General features: G+C 45.4%; 1 protein-coding gene across 4 annotated transcripts in view; it reads left to right on the top strand.

Moving 5' to 3' along the window:
- LOC137620766 (uncharacterized) overlaps positions 1-22,902 on the top strand; it is a 256,783-nt gene that overhangs the window by 94,156 nt on the left and 139,725 nt on the right. For all 4 annotated transcript variants that reach the window (XM_068351178.1, XM_068351179.1, XM_068351177.1 and 1 more), the window contains exon 3: positions 12,108-12,235. In XM_068351178.1, the coding sequence (XP_068207279.1) occupies positions 12,108-12,235 (128 nt within the window). The remainder of the gene's footprint in view (positions 1-12,107; positions 12,236-22,902) is intronic.

The following is a 22,902-nucleotide window of genomic DNA, read 5'->3' as shown; positions in this document are numbered from 1 at the left end:
GGCGAAGGATTTGCCTAGGCTGGCCTACGCTAGACCTTGTAGCCTAGTCGTTTGGCCCTTGTACTTCCTGCATGATATTTAGTCTTCCAAGTGTGGTTATTTAAATTTTAATGAAGCGTTAGGCAACGTTATACATATAAGTTTATGCTGAGTTTTTTCCAAGATGGTATATGAGTGAGTTTCGGTGATTTAGGTAATCGATTCTCCCAGTGCCTAGGCTAGGTTGTCTTAGGCTATTGATATGCTTTCTTGTTCCCCCCGTTTGCTCCCTTCTCTTCGGGGAAGGCACGCAAACCCTTTCCCACTGCTTAAGCCTTGGGCTTAACCCTAGTGATTTTTCTGAATTAACTTTCGATACAACTATATTGGGGTGGTACTGTACCTTCCTGCTCCAGCTAGTCTGGTTTAGAGAGGGGCAGTACAGCAGTGTTTTAAGTCTGAGTCTGTGTTGGTCTGGCTTGGGGTAGAGTCTCCCTCGCTGTCTGACACAGACATAGGAGGTTTAGCCTCCTTCGGTCACTCTTGAAGGTTTCTGTAGTTATGATCCCTTCGTTCGGTGACCCTTCAGACTTGTCCTTGTTGCTGTTCCGGGTGTGGGGTGTGTCCCTTTCCCTGGAATAGCAATACCTTCCTTGCATTGGTTATAGGGAGGCAGCAAGTATTGCCGGCCTCCCTCCCCGGATTCCCCCTAGGCTGAGATGGGCTTTCTTGGCCGTGGGTGATCCTTAACCAGTGTAAGGTTGGACAGGACCCTCTTGTCCCTTTCCTTTCTGTCCTTTCTGTAATGTCATTAGTGTCTGCCTTCCTACATCCGTACCTAGCACAGGTTAGGATGGGGAGCTGACTTGGTTCCCTGCCGGCCGGCAGAATGTGCCGGCCGGCAGAGGACCTGTTACCTTGAGTGCTGCCCGGTCCTCCCTTGGTCCCTCATCCACGCCTGTCTGTAGATCCAGTGGGCAGTGGTTAGGAAGCCTGAATTAGATTCTCCTCTTCCTTTCAGCACTCTTTCGGGTGTTGGGCGTTGAGGTAGTATAGCCTCTTAGCCCGGCACCCATTCTGTTTTCTTCTTGTGTGTTGTACTCTGCCGACTGCCAGCCTAGTGGCCGGCAGCCGGGCAGTTGGTGTTCTCTAGTTCTCTCGCTGCCGGCCGGCGATGGCTACATGCCTTTGCCGGCCGGTCTCCTCACTCGTCTGCCGGCCGCTAAGAGTGGCGGCCGGCAGCCGGGCGCTACCTAGCGTGGCTGCCGGCCGGCATGGGTTGTTTACCTCTGCCGGCCGGCCTTTACCTCGCCCTGTCTGCTGGCCACTGGGAGTGGTGGCCGGCAGCCGGGCGCCACCTAGTGTAGCTGCCGGCCGGCAGTCACTGCCGGCCGGCACAGATATCGGAACTAGAGTTCTGCCGCCTTAGAGTTCTTAAGTTGTATACTTGAGACCTACCTGTGGGGGGTGCCGGCCGGCACGCCACCCCATATACTGTATCAGTATTCCCCTGTATAGCATATACTGTGGGGAGAGGCTATGATATAGTAATGTTACAACACTGTATTTTCTAACATGCTTGTGTTGCTTTGTGCAGTCACTTGGTGTTGCCTTACAGAGATGGAAAGAGAGTTCTTTCTGTCTTTAGCCAGTATGTTAAAGTCTCACCTTAGGTGTGAGCTACACCTATTTCCCTTGGGAAACATTTACTTTGGTTATTCTAGCAAAGACTAACCATTTGATTTTAATTGCTGGAAGGCTACAGCAAGTGACTGTGTGGGAAACACAAGTGTGTGTCTTTCCTTTAAACTTTGTACATGCTTGTATATACATGTGAATTGAAATTCACCTGATATTCATGGAAATTTTCTTCTTTTACAGGAGGAACATCCGAAGTGCGGTAGCGTCTTCTGCAACGTCCGCAGTAGGAACTTCTGTGGGCATGATTCGTGTAGGAGGCACGCGGCTTGCGCAGCCTCCAAGGATGATCTCCGTTACTGGGACCCTCAGGTATGTTCAGTGTGTACTAACCTGCTAGCTGAGGCCTTTGATTCCCCTAGGTCGGCGGAGTCAAGGGATGCAGCGAGGGAGAAGCTTCGTGTTTGGGTAAGGGGTTTCCAAAAGAATACCTCTGGACCTTATCTTCCAAGTGAGAAGATGAGGGCGTACCTCTTTCCCAAGGCTTCTGCTGATGCTGTCGTCCCCCAGCCTCGGCCGGAGATCCCTCTCGTCCAGATCCCCGTGGATGCTGAAGTCGCGGATGCCATGCAAGACATTCAGCTGGACGACAAGATGTCGGACATGTCCGAACGGGCGGAAGAGGACCTCCTCGCAGGGGGCGAGGACGAGGATCAAGATCCGAACGTCGTGGAGGAAGAGGATGCCGTGCCATCGGACGCTCCGGTTCAGGCCCCTGAATCTATCCCCTCTACTTCGTCCGCTCTTCCACCAGAGCTGGGACAAGCTCTCTCCTCTATTGTTGGCATGATACAGCAAATGCAGAAGGAGAACAATCAGAAGGCAGCTGCAATGGAACTACAGATGCAGAGGATTGCAGCATCACGTGGGCCTCAGAAAAAGCTCAACGTGAAAGACCTTCCTGTGTGGTCGGATGCCCACCCGTGGAGGTATGCCGAGCACATGCCGATGACGGTCGGGAAGATCGTCATGTCGGAGAAGCTGGGTTCAGTTCCCCTTGAGGAGGTGGAATTCTGGCCCAGCAGAGGGGCCTATCCGGACTGTTACGTCCGTCTGAAGAAGGAACCGGCCTCGAAGGAGGAGACGGAGCCGAAGGAGGTGATCGTCTTGGATCACGCCAAGGCCCAAGCTTCGCTGGCGTCTGCAATGAAGGAGAGGGGCTTCTCGAACTCGAAAGTTGCTGCCTTGAGTAAGAAGCACCCTTCCTTCGTATCCTCTCCGGCTAGGGCCTTCCCCTTTCTGCAGAAAGGGTTCGCGGCCGTTCTGAAGGCAGTCGAGGCTGGCAAACCATGCCCCTCCTTGGAGGAATGCAAGCCTTTGTCTTTAGCCTTGCCGATGGACAACAAGGACTGGAAGGACGTCCATCTTACCTTTTCGGTTGGGAAGTTGGACGCCGATATCGCAGGTCGGCAGTTCGGCGAAAACCTCCCTAAGCTGTCTGAATTCCTTCTGTGAAGGGAGCTCGAGACAAAGGAGCGTCTGGCAGCCTCGATGTCTCTCCAGACAACCATGGAGACAATGGCAAGTGACCCCAAGGTCCATGAAATGTTCATGGTGATGGCCAAGACCCATCTGGCCATGGTGACAGCCAAGACCCATCTGGCCATGGTGACAAAGGACCTCTATAGCTTTGTCAAGGCGAGGAGGGCCTGCAGGGAGTTTGTGTTCGCCTCGGCTACAGTGAGGCACGAACCGAAGAAATTGATCTCATCCAACATCTGGGGCAAAGATCTCTTCCCCAGTGATGTAGTTAAGGAGGTGGTGGACAAGGCAGCCACGGAGAATAGGAATCTTCTCCTTAAGTGGGGCCTGTTCCTCAAGAGGAAGTCTTCCCCCGATGAGGGTCCCCAACCGAAGGGGAAGACGAAGAAATCTAGGTTTTCTCCCCGCCCAGCCAAGCCTTTCAGACCGCAACGTCAGCAGCAGCAACAATCGGCTTTGCCTCCGGTGCCCCAGATGGTAGCCCAGGCCCCGACCACCTTCCAATGGGTGCCCCAGGCCGTGTCCTCGCCATCCCCGGCATTCAACCCAGTGTTCGAAGGGCAGTCTACCACCTTTCGAGCAAAGCCTAGAGGAGCAGCCAGAGGCTCGTCTAGACGCCCCTCAAGGGGAAGGGTATCCAGAGGTGGTCGCGGCCAAGGAGGCAAGACTGCAGGGCAGCAGTCAAAGTGAAGTGATGCCGGTAGGAGGGAGACTACAGTACTTTCGGGATCGTTGGACCTTCGATCCCTGGGCCCACAGCCTGCTCAAAAATGGACTGGGTTGGAACTGGTACAGCACTCCGCCCCCGTGCCCTCGATTTTTCCAACACTCCACCCCCGTTTTGGAGGAGTACATTCAAGAACTGTTGGAGAAAAAGGTGATCCGGAGGGTAAGTCCATCAAGTTCCAAGGGAGGCTGTTTTGTGTTCCCAAGAAAGACTCGGGGAAACTCAGAGTCATTCTGGACTTGTCGCCACTCAACAAGTTCATAGTGAACCACAAGTTCAAGATGTTAACGTTGCAACACATAAGGGCCTTACTGCCCAAGAGGGCATTTACCGTCTCCATCGACTTGTCAGACGCCTATTGGCACGTTCCAATCAGTCGCCGTCTCTCCCCCTACCTAGGATTCAAGCTACAACGAAGACTTTACGCCTTCAGAGCGATGCCTTTCGGGCTAAACATAGCCCCAAGGATCTTCACGAAGCTTGCGAGCGCAGCGCTCAAACAGTTACGCCTAAAAGGGATCCAGGTGGTAGCCTACCTGGACGATTGGCTGGTGTGGGCAGCATCCAGGGCGGAATGCTTGCAGGCTTCCCTACAGGTGATTCAGTTCCTAGAGTATCTAGGGTTCAAGATCAACAGAAAGAAGTCTCGTCTTTCTCCATCTCAGAGGTTCCAGTGGTTGGGAATTCACTGGGACCTAGTGTCACACCGATTCTCCATCCCGATGTCGAAAAGGAAGGAGATAGCGGGGTCTGTCAAGAGACTTCTAGATTCCGAGAGGATATCAAGACGCGAACAAGAGAGGGTTCTGGGCTCTCTTCAGTTTGCGTCGGTAACAGACCCGGTGCTAAGAGCACAGCTAAAGGATGCAGCCGGAGTTTGGAGAAGCTTTGCATCAAACGCGCGAAGGGACTTGAGGATACCGGTTCCGCTTCGGCTACGTTCTCTTCTCAGAACGTGGTCTCAGGCCAGTCGTCTAAAGAGGTCGGTACCTCTTCAGCCACCTCCCCCGTCAGTGACGATTCACACAGACGCTTCAAAGGAAGGGTGGGGAGGTCACTCTCATCGGAAGAAGGTCCAAGGGACCTGGTCCAAGCTATTCGGGACCTTTCACATAAACTTTCTAGAAGCTATGGCAGTACTTCTTACCCTGAGGAAAGTTTCCCCGCGTCACTCGATCCACATAAGGTTGGTACTGGACAGCGAGGTGGTTGTGAAATGTCTGAATCGGTGGGGATCGAGGTCCCCACCTCTCAACCAGGTGATGTTGGCCATATTCCGACTGGCGGAGAAGAAGAAGTGGCACCTGTCGGCAGTTCACCTTCAAGGAGTCCGCAATGTGACAGCGGACGCTCTATCCAGGGTTACACCGATAGAGTCGGAATGGTCCCTAGACGCAGGATCATTCTCCTTCATCTCGAGTCAAGTCCCAGAACTGCAGATAGACCTCTTCGCGACGAAGGACAACAAGAAGTTGCCGCGATATGTGTCCCCGTACGAGGACCCCTTGGCGGAAGCAGTGGACGCGATGTCCCTCGATTGGAACAGATGGTCCAGGATCTACCTGTTCCCCCCTCACAACCTTCTGTTGAGGGTCCTCAACAAGCTGAGGTCCTTCAAGGGAGTAGCAGCGATAGTGGCCCACAAGTGGCCGAACAGCGTGTGGTTCCCTCTGGCTCTGGAACTACGACTGAAGTTTCTGCCACTCCCGGACCCAGTTCTGTCCCAGCGAGTCCAGAAGTCGACTGTCTACGCTTCATTACAGAAAACCCGAACCCTGCAGCTCATGATTTTCTCTCCCTAGCGGTGAAGAAGCGGTTCGGGATCTCGAAAGACAGCATTGACTTCCTGGAGGAATATAAGTGCAAGTCTACTAGAAGGCAGTACGAGTCTGCTTGGAAAAAATGGGTGGCCTTTGTCGAAGAGAAGAATCCGCATGAGATCTCGACGGATTTCTGCCTGTCCTTCTTCATCCACCTCCACGGACAAGGGCTGGCAGCTAACACGATTTCTACGTGTAAGTCTGCTTTGACAAGGCCCATTCTGTACGCCTTCCAGGTAGACCTCGCTAACGAAATCTTTAATAAGATCCTGAAGGCCTGCGCCAGACTTAGACCTTCAGCTCCTCCAAAGCCTATTTCATGGTCTTTAGATAAAGTCCTTCATTTCGCCTCATTACTGAATAATGAGGAGTGTGCACTGAAGGATTTGACTCAAAAGGTTATCTTCCTTTTTGCACTCGCGTCCGGGGCCAGAGTTAGTGAGATTGTAGCCCTCTCGAGAGATGAGGGCCGCGTTCAGTTCCTGGATGGGGGAGAACTGAACCTGTTTCCGGACCCTACTTTTCTCGCTAAGAACGAGTTGCCCACCAACAGGTGGGGTCCCTGGAGAATCTGCCCTCTGAAAGAAGATGCATCTCTATGTCCCGTAGAATGCCTAAAGGTCTATCCTCGTAGAACTTCAGACTTCAAAGGGGGTCAACTGTTCAGAGGAGAAACATCGGGCTCGAATTTATCTTTGAAACAACTCAGGGCGAAAATTACATACTTTATTCGCAGAGCGGATCCCGACAGTTCACCCGCAGGTCATGATCCGAGGAAAGTTGCTTCATTCTTAAACTTCTTTAACTTTATGGATTTTGAACACCTTCGTTCATATACTGGCTGGAAGTCTTCCAGGGTGTTCTTTCGCCACTATGCTAAGCAAGTGGAGCAGCTAAAGAGGTCTGTGGTAGTAGTTGGTTGCGTCGTTAACCCTGCTGTTTAACTCTGCGAGGAACAGTGGATTTAATTGGGACTATTAATTCCAGGGTGAGTGTATAGTTATATGCGGTGCTATATCTGGGAGTGAGGGCACCGGGTGCCCACAGTGACTGTTCCGTCTTTAAGGTGAATTTAGCATAAGTACAGACATGTGTGCCGAGCTTTTTTGACGCTAATGTCAGTGGCTAGTAACATGGACTTTTAACTTTGATACCTTGGTACGTGAAAAGTGGCTCTAATGTTTTCTTTCAGATAAACATATATCTGTTTACTACCGTACTTGTGCAAATTATTGGTTATCCACCGATGATATGTATATAATTGTGGTAACCATGTCTATTTATTGTTTGTCAATAAACTTGTTCTCGGGAACCTTGCGTCTCCTTCACCTATGTCAATTTCTTATCAGTTATTGAGCATTCAGCCTATGTACATTAATCGGGGATATCTATAATAGCCTGTTCCTTGATGCAAGCCTTGTTGCATTGGTTTATACTTTCCTTAGTGTAAAGGGCTCCATCCTTCTCAGAGGACGGTAGCGGCAGCAAGTTTATTCTTACACAGATATAAACCTTTTGTCCAACTCAGTTTCGACCATGGGGTTGGTCGATATTTCCTTTTGATGCTGTAGTTCCTTACAGACTATGCTTTACTTCATATAGGGTGAGACCACTATATGGGCTTGCCAGTGATTCATACATAGGTATATGTACTCTTCGTTCCTTCCCAGAGTCTAGTAGGACTCTTTCCTGTAGGGGGCAGGAAGCGCTATCATGGTTTATGGTTAGTGAAAAGATGTATAACGGTAACATCTTAGGTCTCTCGGTCGAGTTGACTAGGGAAATATTTCTGAGGAGTGCGGCACGTTTTGAGAATCCACAGATACAGTAATGCTCTGGTACACTTCCATCAGGACGACATGGCTTGAGCCCAAAAAACGGATTTTGAGCGAAGCGAAAAATCTATTTTTGGGTAAGATGGCCATGTCGTCCTGATGGACCCGCCCTGCCCCTTTCCTTTAAAAAAAAAAAAAAAAAAAAAAAAAAAAAAGGGAAAGGGCTGTAGGACCCCTCCCTACATACAGTATCTGTAGCACCTCGTGTATCGCTACAAGGAATACAGATGGCGCCGCGAGCGGCGCAGGGCACGCTTACGAAACGGGGAAGAGAGATGCCTTACGAACGGCTCCCCCCTTTCTTATCGTTTTCGTTTTCTTGCCATTTGACCCCTACGAAGTGTTAACTCTGTTCGGGGTACAGATTGCCATGTGGCGTGTCAAGAATACGTCCGCTGATATTTTGCGATATCCCTGATTCTTTTATTAGGGATATTCGCTCCAGGAGTTAGAATTCTGGGTACCTTAAGGTAAATTCTCTGGGAATATCGCCGTAGTTGTAATATACCCTAGGAAGCTACCTTAGAGGAACTTCCATCAGGACGACATGGCCATCTTACCCAAAAATAGATTTTTCGCTTCGCTCAAAATCCGTTTTTTATGAATGCTAATAAGCATTCTCTTTTAACTCCCATCAGGTACCTGTCGACTGTAACCAAGGTAAAGATACGACTGAGTTCCCCTTTTGCGAACCCTAGGTGCCTGACGGTAAATTGCATAACAAATCCCTGTGTGTTCCCATAACGGTGCCAGAGAGTGTTTAGGTGGAGATAGAGGGTTTTAGATTAATTGTTAGACCTGGGATGGTTAGTCTTCAATCCTTAGCAAGGGGACTGGGAAGGTTACTCTTAAGGGTCTATTGGGTTTTTGGAGGGACAATGATGTTGGGAAGGTTTGTGAATTAGTGTAAAGTTTATTCCTCAAATTATGCAAAAATCCGATCCCCCTCCTCCCTTTCGTTTAATTTCTAAAGGGATCTTCTCAGAAGTTTTTTTTTTCAATCGCGTATCCTTTATGTCAGTATTTATGCTCAAGAGATGATTTGGTCAAATTTTCTTTATATTATTATCATTGCTTGTAGCAGAGCTGCTACCCTGGTTGGATGGGCTGAGTGCTTTAAGACCAAGCCTCCAACAAGGGATACTAGCTCAGTGTGTAATGGAAATAATGTTCAAGAGAAGTAACTAGTAATAAATATAGAAAATTTTAAGACCAGTAACAATGTCAGATAGTTCGGTCATGTTAACATAAAATCCTTTGTCAGCTCGTTCAAAAGGAAACTTTTGCTGCTAGATCAAACATTGAAGTTTTTCTGATTTAACTGCCTGACTAGGAAGATCATTACATAATCTGATCTTAAGGGTCATTACGTCTTTACCTCTATTAATCATAGTCTGTCTCTATGGCTTTTGGTGACCTTGGTTCTTGGGTCCGCTGGTATCGCCAGGAGAGGTTGTCAGGCAGGAGTCTTAATTTTTCCTTTACCTACAAGAGTTTATTTTGTATTACTATATTTAGCTAGTTTTAGAATGTCATTCTTGGTGTTTGGTTAAAGGGTTCTTGTATGATACGGCTGGGCGACGAGATAGTTGTTAGGTATAAATTTAATCCTTGTTACTCCTTTCTGAGCCAAACAGAGGTTGAGCAGTATTTGCCTTACGACTCACTGGGCATCAGTGTCGCCAGTTACTCGTGGTTCCTTGCTTTTCGTCATCAGACAGTCACCTGAGATAAGTGACAATGATTAAGTCTACTGTTTGGTGTAGCAACATTGGTTTGCATCATCTATAACCCCAAATGTCACTTAGCACCAGACTGACCAGACGCTTTCGTTGTCAAGCGAATCTCTGCCTGCCGATGCCTAGATGTCGCTTGGCGACAGTTCCTGGGAGTCAGTCAGCAGATGTTCTTGGTTAATGTTGGCACTATTGTTTGGCGTTTGTCATAAGTCCAAGTTGCCTAACACAGAAATTCAGTTAGCTCACCTCATACGCATAAGTTACCTACTACCTGTCCCCTCTTCCCTCCCATTTTGGCAGAATAATTGTTTTTGAATTTGCTCTGTCTTCAGATATTTGGAGGTTGAGCATTTGATGTGTCTTACTGCCTCTTGGCAACAATGTCGCCAAATACTTTTTGTTCCTTGTTTCTCATTGTCAGTCATGTGCACGAGACAAGCGACAATTAGTAGTGTACTAGGTATATGTGTTTATCACCTTTTACCTGTGCTTGATCTCATACCAGAAGAAATAGGTGCCTAGAGTTGTCCCATAGTGGGGATGAATATTGGCATGCGCAACTCTCGTAAGGATCTGAGCACATACTGCCAGCTGCCCTTCATCAGTCCATCCTGGGCAATCTCTCTTTTGGGAGAGGTAGGGAAGGAGTGAGTGCCTAGAATCGTTCCTTAATGTGAAGAAACATCAGTATGTGCCGCTTCTACACCTGTGTTTAGTCCTGTACTATGGGGAAGGCTTTCTGGAAATGTCAGCATGCATAGCTCTCTGTCTTATACTGATTGCAATGCCCCTGACTGAGTGCTGTTTCTCCTCCCGAAAAAGAAGACATCTTTAAAGATGACCAATCAATGTAGCTGTGTGTGTAACAACGATCTATTTCTGCATACATAAGAACAGTGCGTACCAGAGGGAGCAGTGCATACTAAGATAGTGCCCAGCACTGAGTGGTACATACTAAGTTTTACCCTGCACTAAGCAGTATTGTAGATGGTAAAGCTGTTCACACACCTATTACCAGACAATTCCTGAGAGTCAACAAGAAAGATGATGGCCTATTTGAAGGAATGTGGAGGAAGGGCTACTTCCTCATACGAGCTATGTGAGGACGTAACGTAACAGGCCATCTCGAAACAGTCTGCAAGACAGCTCTCCATGTGCAAGGTCTCTATGTGTATGGATTTGGACCATACAGTACTTCCTTCCAAGCAAACGTGGCTGGCACACGCAACTGAGATGCACGTGCATGATCTCCACTATTAATGAACATAAAGGTGATGACGTCAACAAGGAGCGTGATGGTGTCGCAGACCGTCTCCTCATAGACCTCTAACACACCTGTCTCATGCTAACAGATCCTCAGTGCACCTGGGATCTACACACTTGTTGGTTTCCACGCCATCGGCCTCCATGTGATAGGACATCATGCACGTATGCTCCGTGCTCTTGTTATATTCTAGTTGCAGGGCAACTGTTACTTTCTTATTCTCAGCGTTCTATGTTGATATTTCAAGATCTTTCTCCGATTTGATGCTGAACCATGTCTCAGGATCCTCTGAAATGACAATTACAGTTGGTCCTCCTTAATAGCTGGTTCAATTTGTTTGCATTTGGTCATTCGCAATACAGAATGAGTCTCGATATGTTTTCTATCGCTCTGTGGTGGCTACACAACAGCTGGTCTAACCTCAGGCTCCTTTTTGGACAGGTAGCAGAAGGTTGAGGGCATTGTTATCAGGTTTTAGTCTGCATGAACGAAAGAAGTATGTCTGGCCCTTATTTCTTTCTTCATCATCCCCTCTACGGGGAAGCAGCATCCTGGTGTCTGCATAGCTGACCTCGAACCTCTGCAGGTAAACCATGCTTCCTTGTGTTCCGAGTATTGAATCAATACTGTCGCGTCCCCCATACCCTGACGAGGTGGTATTAGGAACGTCCTAACCCAGAGTTCCTTCTGGAACTCCAGGTCAACTGCCTAGGACAGGTCACACTTCTTCCTTCACACACAAGCTTATGTAGGCCACACGGTTCCTTGCGGAGCAAGGAACTTGTGAGGTGCAGGGACTCCTTTTCTCGAGTGCGACTCACTCGGATTCTGAGTCCCCGGGTAAAGCCAAAGCCAGTATGGCTGGGGACTTTCCACCCTACCTAATGGGTAAGTCACCCAATGTAAAAGTTAAATGTTACCGGCGTCAATGACCTTAGATGTCAGGATGCCTGAAAACTTTAAATCATTCATTCATTCACCCAATGTAAATAGCGTGGTTTGTATTTCGGTTACGGAACAAATGACAAATTCGAAGATAATTTGTATTTTTCCTAACCATACAAACCTTAGCTATTTACACATATTTGCCCGCCAGCCCTGTCCCCCAAGACAAATCCTACCTCTAAGTGAAAGTCAGCATTCATCTGTGTGTGAGGGGGGGGGAGGGGTAGCTAGCTACCACTCCCCTACCCCCCCCCCCCCCCCCGCTAACTAGCGCGGGGGTAATACACCCTCGTTAAATTCTAATGGCTCGCCATTTCAGCTGCGCTAAAAGGTAAACCCAATGTAAATAGCTAAGGTTTGTATGGCTAGGAAAAATACAAATTATCTTCGAATTTGTCATATTAGTGCAGTTTATATTACTGTGCTTGTAAGATGTAGGTTTGGTGTGGAAACTATAAAATGTTGACGAAAGAATTACATTTCACTAAAGAAAATATTTTAATACTGAAATTTCTTGGCTTTTTGTCATAGTCATGTTCTGTACTTCAGGGGACTTTTGAATGAAAGTAATACTGATTGTCCTTTTCTTAGTAGAAATTTTTATGTGACTTTTTACAGATTCGTTACCTAGCTCTTCGTGAGAAGCAGATGTGTGGATTAAAGCCAGGATTCCGTGTGGATTACTACAATAGCATTCATTCTTTTTTGAAAGATGACCCAACAACGGAAAAATATTTACAACAAAGGTTGGTATTTAAGAAAGTTTAATATCATTACTGAAGGGGCCTTGTGACTGACTCTTGACCTCTAGGCTTGGAATTGTAGACATTCAACCTATTACATTTTTGTCTTGGAGAGCATCTATATTTCATGTTTCAGATAGATTTTTTTAATAAAAGTCCATTTTACATGTTTAGGCAAGCATGTACAGTCCTGTACGTGACCCTTTTCTGACATGGGTCCTTATTTATTTACCTTTTCATCAAAAATTTTAGGGAAAGCTATTCCATATAATGTATTTTAATTTCACCATTTTATATGATTTCCTGAGGACTAGACTATCAGTTTTCTTATATTCTCTATGGTATTCATAAATAAATGTTTGCTGGACTTACTGTATGTTCCTCTTATTTCGTTTCTGTTCATTTACATATTTACAATTTGTACCTTATGTTGAGATTGCAAGTGATGTGTGTGGCAAGAAGGTTGTTGGAGCCAGCATGAGGAAGGGCAGTGAATGGCTGAATGAAGGAGTGAAGGTAAAAGTGGAAGAGAAAAAGAGGGCTTTTGAAGAATGGCTGCAGAGTAATAGTATAGAGAAGTATGAAAAATATAGAGAGAAAAATGTGGAAGTAAAGCGCAAGGTACGTGAGGCAAAGAGGGCAGCTGACCTGAGGTGGGGTCAGGGATTAGGTCATTCATATGAAGAGAATAAGAAGTTTTGGAAAGAAGTGAAGAGAGTAAGGAAGGCTGGCTCAAGAATTGAAGAGACAGTGAAAGATGGAAATGGAAGGTTGTTGAAAGGAGAGGAGGCAAGGAAAAGATGGGTGGAATATTTTGAAAGTTTACTGAATGTTGAGGATAATAGGGAGGCAGATATAATTGCTGTTGCAGGTGTTGAGGTGCCAGTGATGGGAGATGAGAATGAGAGAGAGATTACAATAGATGAAGTGAGGAGAGCACTAGATGAAACGAGAGTAGGAAAAGCGTCTGGTATGGATAGTGTGAGAGCTGAGATGTTGAAGGAAGGTGGTGTGACTGTACTTGAATGGTTGGTGAGATTGTTTAATATGTGTTTTGTGTTGTCAATGGTACCAGTAGATTGGGTTTGTGCATGTATTGTACCACTATATAAGGGTAAGGGAGATGTGCATGAGTGTTGTAATTCAAGAGGTATTAGTTTGTTAAGCATAGTTGGAAAAGTGTATGGTAGAGTAATGATTAATAGGATTAAGGATAAAACAGAGAATGCAATCTTAGAAATACAGGGTGGTTTTAGAAGAGGTAGGGGTTGTATGAATCAGATTTTTAAAGTAAGGCAGATATGCGAGAAATATTTAGCAAAAGGTAAGGAGGTGTATGTTGCGTTTATGGATCTGGAGAAAGCGTATGATAGAGTTGATAGGGAAGCAATGTGGAATGTGATGAGGTTATATGGAGTTGGTGGAAGGTTGTTGCAAGCAGTGAAAAGTTTCTACAAAGGTAGTAAAGCATGTGTTAGGATAGGAAATGAAGTGAGTGATTGGTTTCCGGTGAGAGTGGGGCTGAGACAGGGATGTGTGATGTCACCGTGGTTGTTTAACTTGTATGTTGATGGAGTGGTGAGAGAGGCGAATGCTCGAGTGCTTGGACGAGGATTAAAACTGGTAGACGAGAATGGCCATGAATGGGAGGTAAATCAGTTGTTGTTTGCGGATGATACTGTACTGGTTGCAGACACAGAAGAGAAGCTTGGCCAATTAGTGACAGAATTTGGAAGAGTGTGTGAGAGAAGGAAGTTGAGAGTTAATGTGGGTAAGAGTAAGGTTATGAGATGTACGAGAAGGGAAGGTGGTGCAAGGTTGAATGTCATGTTGAATGGAGAGTTACTTGAGGAGGTGGATCAGTTTAAGTACTTGGGGTCTGTTGTTGCAGCAAATGGTGGAGTGGAAGCAGATGTACGTCAGAGAGTGAATGAAGGATGCAAAGTGTTGGGGGCAGTTAAGGGAGTAGTAAAAAATAGAGGGTTGGGCATGAATGTAAAGAGAGATCTATATGAGAAAGTGATTGTACCAACTGTGATTTATGGATCGGAGTTGTGGGGAATGAAAGTGACGGAGAGACAGAAATTGAATGTGTTTGAGATGAAGTGTCTAAGGAGTATGGCTGGTGTATCTCGAGTAGATAGGGTTAGGAACGAAGTGGTGAGAGTGAGAACGGGTGTAAGAAATGAGTTAGCAGCTAGAGTGGATATGAATGTGTTGAGGTGGTTTGGCCATGTTGAAAGAATGGAAAATGGCTGTCTGCTAAAGAAGGTGATGAATGCAAGAGTTGATGGGAGAAGTACAAGAGGAAGGCCAAGGTTTGGGTGGATGGATGGAGTGAATGAAGGTCTGGGTGATAGGAGGATAGATGTGAGAGAGGCAAGAGAGCGTGCTAGAAATAGGAATGAATGGCGAGCGATTGTGACGCAGTTCCGGTAGGCCCTGCTGCTGCCTCTGATGCCTTAGATGACTGCGGAGGTAGCAGCAGTAGGGGATTCAGCATTATGAAGCTTCATCTGTGGTGGACAATGTGGGAGGGTGGGCTGTGGCACCCTAGCAGTACCAGCTGAACTCGGTTGAGTCCCTTGTTAGGCTGGAGGAACGTAGAGAGTAGAGGTCCCCTTTTTGTTTTGTTTCATTTGTTGATGTCGGCTACACCCCAAAATTGGGGGAAGTGCCTTGGTATATGTATGTATGTACCTTATGATTATTATGGAAGATGCATAAAGTGTCAGAGACAATAACTAAATACAGTCAAGCCTCGTTATTCACGATAGTTAGGTTACAAACACAGACACGATAACCAAATTTTCGCGAATAGATACTACACTAGGGTGGACTAACTCGTAACCTAAAAAGTCACAGCCCCTTGCCACGAGCCGGTGGCCGAGCTGATGATCAGCACAGTAAATACTGAATAACATTGCTTTAATTTGGTTTCTACAACAGTTTATAATCATATCTACAGTGTACAGTACACATATGTACACATATGTACACTACGTACCGGACACAGTAAGGTTACAGTACAGTAGTATTGTGCGAAGGTAAACTTTACCGAGTCGTCATCATCCCCTTACTGTTCTTTATAACAAAAGTTGTTCCTATCTAGTAATACTGTACTGTAACCTAATAATCAGTGATACTGTACTTTATATTACTGTAGTATATGTACAGTAATATTACTACAGTACAGCTTAACTGTACTTACTGTAAGTGTTCTGTGTTTTTGTTTGACTTGTAGCCTACGCCGCTATTCTAGAAGCATGATGCAACTTCTTATGTGTTGTTTCTTGCGCAGTATGTTATCTATCTTTTCTTAAACAGAAATACAGCTTATTTTATAAACTGAAAACCTAATATCTCGATAATAATTGTTTCTTTTAAACAAACAAACAAAAACTGTGCATTTGATTACTTATGAATAGCTGATATCTCTCTCTCTCTCTCTCTCTCTCTCTCTCTCTCTCTCTCTCTCTCTCTCTCTCTCTCTCATATATTTGATTTCATTTTGTAAGCATTATTGCATTTTTGAAAATTACGATTATTTAAATAGTTAATTGTGCTTCAATAAAACATTTATGTGCTTTTGTTTTAAATTTCAGGTGTATTAAATCAGTCTAAGTGCTCACCGAAAATCTGTGCACAGCATCTCAGATAAGGTGTACCAAATGGTCTTTGGATCACCTTGTAGCCGACGAAGTCCTGACTTTATGGGGTTCTCCAACCATGGATCTGTTCGCAATGCCCCTGAACCTCAGGTTCCGCTGCTCCCCAGTCCTACCCAAGGGTCTCTGTCAAGAAGCATGGCAACAAAGTTGGTACAACGATGACGTTTACGTCTCTTCCCTGTTTTTATCTGAAGAAAAAGGTACTCAACAAGGCTAACCCATCGATCAGCCTCTCAAGGGCTCTCATAGCTCTGCTATGGCATTACGCAGAACGGTTTCCAAACCTGCAGCTCCTGATAGAGCCCTCAAGAGAACCCTTTTCATGTCACAGACAACCACACTTCAACATCTACCATAAGCTTAAGCTTTGCTATGACTGGAGACTACCCAGTACCTCCTCTCTCTGAGAGGCTTTTCGCAGTAAGTTGCGAAGAGGTTGTCTGGAAATCTGAGGAATTCCTCAGCATCAGTCTACCAGGCAAAGTATAATGTCTTCTGTGGTTGGTGTCATGGGAAAGCATATCTCTCCACTCAATACCTCTATTCCAGCAATAGCAGAATCCTCGAGCATATTCAGGAGGAAAAGACCCCCTTTTCAGTTTCAGCAGGTAAAGACGATCACTCAACCTTGAGCCTCGCCTCCAATCTGAAAGGAAGGGAGATCACTTCATATCTAGATCTTTCCTAACTCATGCGGACTTACAAAATTGCCTTTTTCCAGTAGGAATTGAGGAGACCTTCTCAGAACATGGTTTGAGTTCTCCGGTCTCTAAGGAAACCTCCCTACGTTCCACTCCACCAGGCAACAATTTTTCACCTGGTTTAGAAAACAGTGTTCCTACATACTTGGACAGTGGCCAAACGAGTCAAGGAACTTCATGGTCTCTTTTTCGACATCGCCCATTCATGAAGAGGGTGAAAGGCAATGTTCAGTTTCGTTCTAGAGTTTGTTGTCAGATGCAGTCTCCAGAGGTGATGGATCCTAGACAACAAGTCTCCACTCGGTAACTGATGATCCAGATCATCTGTCACTGTACCCGGGGTGAGGTTTGAGGCTCTACCTCAAGAGAACGGCAACAGCCCACCCGGGTGCCTTCTCTTGTTGTCAGCACTGGGAGAGACAAGAGGAGGATCACCAAAACGTCATCTCTGCAGGATTCACAGAGTCATCAATTACGCTCTGAATCCAGATCCTCATCCAACACGTCGACCCACAATATCAGGGGCATAGCTATACCCATGGCCCTTCTAAGCAGATTACTCTGTGACGCAGGTTCTACAAGCAAGGGTGTGAATGCTCCAGGTGACTTTCACAACCTTTCTCCTGCAAGACATGACCCACAGGAACTTGATATGATCTCTATCGGTCCTGTGGTGGCTGCACAACAGCTGGTTTAAGACCTCAAGCTCCTTATCGGACAAGTAGCAGAATGTTGAGGGCACTGTTACCCGGTTTTAGTCTGCGTGAATGAAAAGATTTGACTGGCTCTTATTCTTTTCTTCATCCTCCCCTCTCTTGGGGAAAGCAGCATCCTGTGTTCTCAGCATAAGCTGACCTCAAACCACTGCAGGTAAACCAGGCCCCTTGTGTACCTAGTATTAAGCTAATACTGTTGTGTCCCCATACCCTGGCGAGGTGGTATTGGGGAAGTCTTGGTTCCAACAGTTTTTCCTACAAAAAGACTCAGAATAACTTTACCTGGACAGTCACACTTCTAAATGTCTCAGCGCACAGCTTGCGTAGGCCGCGGACCTTGCGTAGCAAGGTTTTAGCGAGGCACAGGGACTCCTTATATACTCGGATAAGGAGCCCCCGGGTATAGCCAAAAGCCAAATTGGCAGGGATGTCCACCCTTCCTAATGGGTGAGTCACTCCTAAATAAATAGCATAGGTTTGTATTCCAGTTACGGAACAAATGAAAAATTCGTAGATAAATTGTACTTTTCCTAACGATACAAACCTTAGCTATTTATACAAACTTACCCGCCAGCCCTATCCCCATTGAATCCCTGCCTCCAAGCAAAATGAGCTAAATCACCTGTGTGTGAGCAGGAGCGATAGCAAGCTAACCTCCCCCCCCCCCTCTAACTAGCAGCATGGGTAGTTAACCCTCGCAAAATTTTAATGGCTTGTCATTTCAGCATCGCCGAAAGTAATACCCCAAAATAAATAGCTAAGGTTTGTATCTTTAGGAAAAATACAAATTATCTATGAATTTGTCATTTTGCTATGATTGTAATTATAAATACGATGCTAAAATTTGAATATTACATGCATTATTATTGGATACAGTTATAGGAAACAACAGGGAGAGAGAAGGACGAAACAATATGATAAAAGAGACGAGAAGGGGGAGGGCGGTAGCCAAGTTCCTTCTCCTTGCACATTTCCTCTGCCACATCTACGTTAATTTATATAAATCAGCGAAATGAATGAATTTGTAAAATGCGAGAAGAAGGAATGAAAAATAGGAATGGGAATACTGTATGTGGAATGAGGGATAAGATAGAGGTTTAGAATGATTAATAAGATGAAAATGATGAATGAATGCTAGAAAAGAGAATATGAATGAAATCGCAAAAAATAATGAGAATCAAAAGAGTTGGAAAAATACGTTGTAGATGTGTTTGGGAGATCAAAGTAAATGTATGAAAGGGATTTGGGAAGGAATTGGGAAAAAGGTTAAGGATATAATAATAATAAGTGAAGGACAATAGTAATGTGAAGGACAATAATAATGTGAAGGAGATATCATACTAATGTGCATGATAGGTTATATCAGTGAGGTAATTCTGTGAAAGTGAATGGTCATATCAGTGGGATAATACCGTGAAAGTGAATACATAGATTGATGACGTACTACGCAGATTTGATCAGCTGATTTGAATGTAAATAATTCATGAGATTATAATTCGGTGTTTTTAATTATAAATACGATACTAAAATGTGAATATTACATGCATTATTATTGGATACAGTTAAGTGAAACACCAAATCAAAATTCAGTTTATTTCAAATATAGCTGTAATTTGTTACCACTGTAAATGGATAAACACTGTACTGAGAGAGAGAGCTAGGACCAGCTAGGTGTAAAGATAGGTAGTGGCATGCAGCGCTCCCAGTGTAAAGGAGCGCTGGCTATTTTAAATCATGGCCCAGCTTGAATTTTATTGCAGTTTTTATGAGAATTTTTATTTAATAGGTATTGCATTATTCTTGGCCATCCCAATGCTGTTGCCAACTATTAGAAATAAAATTCTTTATGGTGGGTAAACAATGATCACAAAGGATTTTTTTTTCTCCTCCTTGGCCGTGAAAAACTGAAACTGCGATTAACGAGGTTTGACTGTATACTACTGTAAGTGTAAAATTTGCACGGAAGAATACACTTACAAGACTAAGTTGTGCTTGCCATGTCTTGCTCTTGTGCGCATTTGGTACTTGTAGAGTATACATTTGTGTTTGGGGAGCAATGTTTTTGGTTTTAACAGGAGTTCACCACTTATTAAATAACCCTGTAATATAATAATTGTGTCCTTATGATCCCCAGTGGTGAGAAAAATTATCATTAAATACCCTATCTATCCTTACCTGGATACAAACCAGAAAGAAGGAAAAGGTGCCTAATTGGTAACTAAATAATGGATGCTAGGAAACTCCATGTTACGTCCTGCTGCGAGGTAAGTTTCACTGTTCTGGTCGTCTTGTCAAGAGGCTGTCCTCTTTTGCCGCTCAACAATCACAACACGCACCACAATGGATTACCCTTGCAGTGCTTTGTTGTGGTTTAATGTCTACTGTTGCTTGTGTAATGCGGACTGGACCTGGCCAGGATGTTCGTCCTTGTGGCACTTAAATGAGTCGGGTCAAGATACACCTGCATCCTGTTTGCTTGAACTGCTGTGGTAAGCGGTGTTCCATGGTATCTCCATGTGAGTATTGTAGGGAGTGGCTGTCCTCTCATTGGGAGTAATGTCGTTCCCGTCGTAAGAAACTAGCTTAAAGAGATTGTTCCTCTTCCTCATCTGCTTCTTGGATAGCAAAATGCATAAGCTAGTTTTTGCAACGCACAACGTACCCCAACCCATTCTTCCTTTTCCTGAGGCCTCAAGGACTCCGGTAACCAGGTATGGTGGCCGAGAATTTGATGATAACTTTGTTGATGTATTATTTCCACCATTGGCCTAGTGGTCATGAGTCACTTCCTGAGACTGATCCTCAGGCTATGGCCCCTGTACTTACTGTGCTTAATCCAGTCCCAGTGTCCTTAGTGCCTGATTATACTGATTTATGCAGATCTCCCTTGCCTCCCACTGGTGCACTTAGTGGTGAGCCCTATTTGGCAGAGTTTCAGCAGGATGACTTTTTGCTTCTTGAGGTATCACCCTTAAAAGCATCAAAAGTCTCCTTTCATTCTCACTCGAGAATGCCACACTCTAGAGTCAAGACTGCCGTTTTCCCACATACTCAGGCGGCCCTGTTGAAAGATCCTTATCGTTCCCCCACTCGTTCATAAGAGTTTGGCTTGCCCTGGTATCTCTCTTCTCGTAAGAATATTTGGGCTCATCCCAGAATTTCCCTATTATTCTGACGCTGTTCGGACTTCCTATAGATTGACTATGATTCAGACTTTATTGGTTTGGCTGATTTGTCAAAGCACAATTGCGTCATCTCCTTCCAAGCAGTCATTATGGAAGCCTAAATTCCTCACTGGCTCTACTATGACATCTATGTTGCAGGTTTCAACAACATGTATCACTTTACCTCAGCGTACACAGGTTGACTTGTATGCATGTGCCGACATCCCTGCGCATGTTGACGTCACAGACCGCACCGTCATTCCAATGCATGAGCATGTTTTGTGCAATGACTATGATGTCATTTTACATCCTAAAGATGCACGATCTAATCTTGCTATCCCCCAAGCACCTAGATGTGCTGACGTTACTTATGATTGTGTAAAGTATCTACGTCAACCCAGGTGGACTACCAGGTAGCCTCACCTCTAGAACTCATTTACCTTGTTTGGATCCTACATACATATCCTGAGGTGTCATAACAATGACAAACCTACTATTTTACCACAACCTACGCAAGCCTATTGTTCATACTACTTCAAAGATTATTCTTTCTCCAGAACAGCCAGATCCTTTCTTTTCAGATATTTCAGAATAAGGAGAGGAAAAGGGTACCTGAACCCTTACCCCCATTTCCTCAGGTAGTACCCCCATCCACACGGAATGTCATACCAGCTGAAAAGCGTCACAGACACTGCCTTCGTTGGAGGTATTGTAAGTGTCTTTCCTCTGAGAGGTCCTATTCATCTCATTGGTCGAGCTCTAAAAAGGACTCCTGCTGGTCCCTCTGATGATTATAGAGGTAGAGAGCCTTACCAGAGCAGTAAATATAATTGTTCCCTGTCTTTCTCTGTTCCCTCTTCTCATCATATGCATAACGATATCCAAGAAAGTAAGGACTGGCATGGAAGAGTTAAATCTTCTGGCGATGTTCCTAAGACTGAACCACCCTATACTCCAAAAGAGGAGCCAAATCAGGAAGATTATGCCCTGATTACTTTTGATGACTTTCTGGATCTGAAATGCAGAACATGGAAATTGCTGCTATGTCTGCCATTCAGGCTTGCTCTTAGCTGGATCACTGGTCATAAGCAGTGTTGTGTTTTGCCATGACAGAAGATATGAAGAACGAGGACATTCTTAAAGTTCATAGATCTTTCAAGATTTAGAGCCAAAGCTCTGGAGTTTCTACTCCACCTGATAGTTTCCCTCAAGAGGCGTGACACTGTTTTGGCTTTCTCCTCCACCTGATAGTTTCCCTCAAGAGGCATGACACTGTTTTGGCCAGGTGTACCAACCAGCTGTCCATCAAAGATGTCCTGTGCCTGAGGAACTCCAACTTGGTGGACTTTCCCACATTGTTCCCACCTCCAGGAGCTGCAGCTACTTAGAAGGCTAACCAGTCTTCCTTTATGAAGAGAGCTGCGGTCCCAAGGTTGCCTGCCCTTCAACACCCTCTGAGAAACTCATTTTAAGTAGCCAACCCAACAGAGAAGTTTGTTACCTCCTATGGACTCGGCACCTTAGGAGGCTAGATCACCAGTCAACCTTTTGATGGAGAGAACACCCTTCTAGACGAAGGAATTGCAGCTGTAGAGGCTCCCACTAGGGAGGGCAAGTCCCCCAGTTTACCACCAGTGGAGGATGCCTGCAGAGCCATTAGGACAGGTGACACTTCTTTGCGGCCGATTCCTGGCCTGTTGAGGTTCTCTTTTCAAGGTATAGAGTCCTGTTTGTAGACTGCCCACCCTTGCTAACTCTGACTCTGATACTCTGACCATTCTATTCGAAGGGCTCCACAAGAGACCTTCCTCGTCCTTCAAGAGGAAGTGCCCAAGGTGTTGGTCAAAGGGGCCATAAAAGCCGTCTTAGATCATTCTCCAGGCTTGTTCAGCAACCTCTTTCTAGTAGAGAAGCCAACAAGGGCTGGAGACCCATCATAGACCTTTCCCACTTGAGCTTGTTTGTTCTACAAGTAAGGTTCAAGATGGAGACCCCAGCCACAGTTCCTCAGAGCATCAGGAAGAAAGACTTTCTTTTGACCATAGACCTAAAAGATGTGTACTTTCAGATCCCCATCCATCCCGGACTGAGAAAGTTACCTGAGGTTCCTTTTCAGAGACAAGGTCTTCAACTTCAAAATGCTGTGCTTCAGGCTTTTCAGAACAGGTCAGGTCTTTACCAGGATCTTTGCCTTTGTCTCAGCCTAGGCTCATTCCATGGATATCAGGTTTCTTTGGTATTGGGAAGACTGGTTTCTAGCAAAGTCACGAGTTTTGCTCATATGTTACAGAGTTCGTCGTCTCGACTTTTGCAAGGAGTTGAGAATCCAGTTGAACCTAGACAAGTCCAGCCTTGTCCCTCAACAATGTATCAGATACCTAGGTATGGAAATTGACTCTGCCCAAGCCAGAGTCTTTC

The sequence above is a fragment of the Palaemon carinicauda genome, chromosome 27, assembly GCF_036898095.1.
Source record: "Palaemon carinicauda isolate YSFRI2023 chromosome 27, ASM3689809v2, whole genome shotgun sequence".
NCBI lineage: Eukaryota > Metazoa > Arthropoda > Malacostraca > Decapoda > Palaemonidae > Palaemon > Palaemon carinicauda.
The sequence above is the reverse complement of the archived record's forward strand: the minus strand, read 5'-3'. Positions and strand labels throughout refer to the sequence as shown.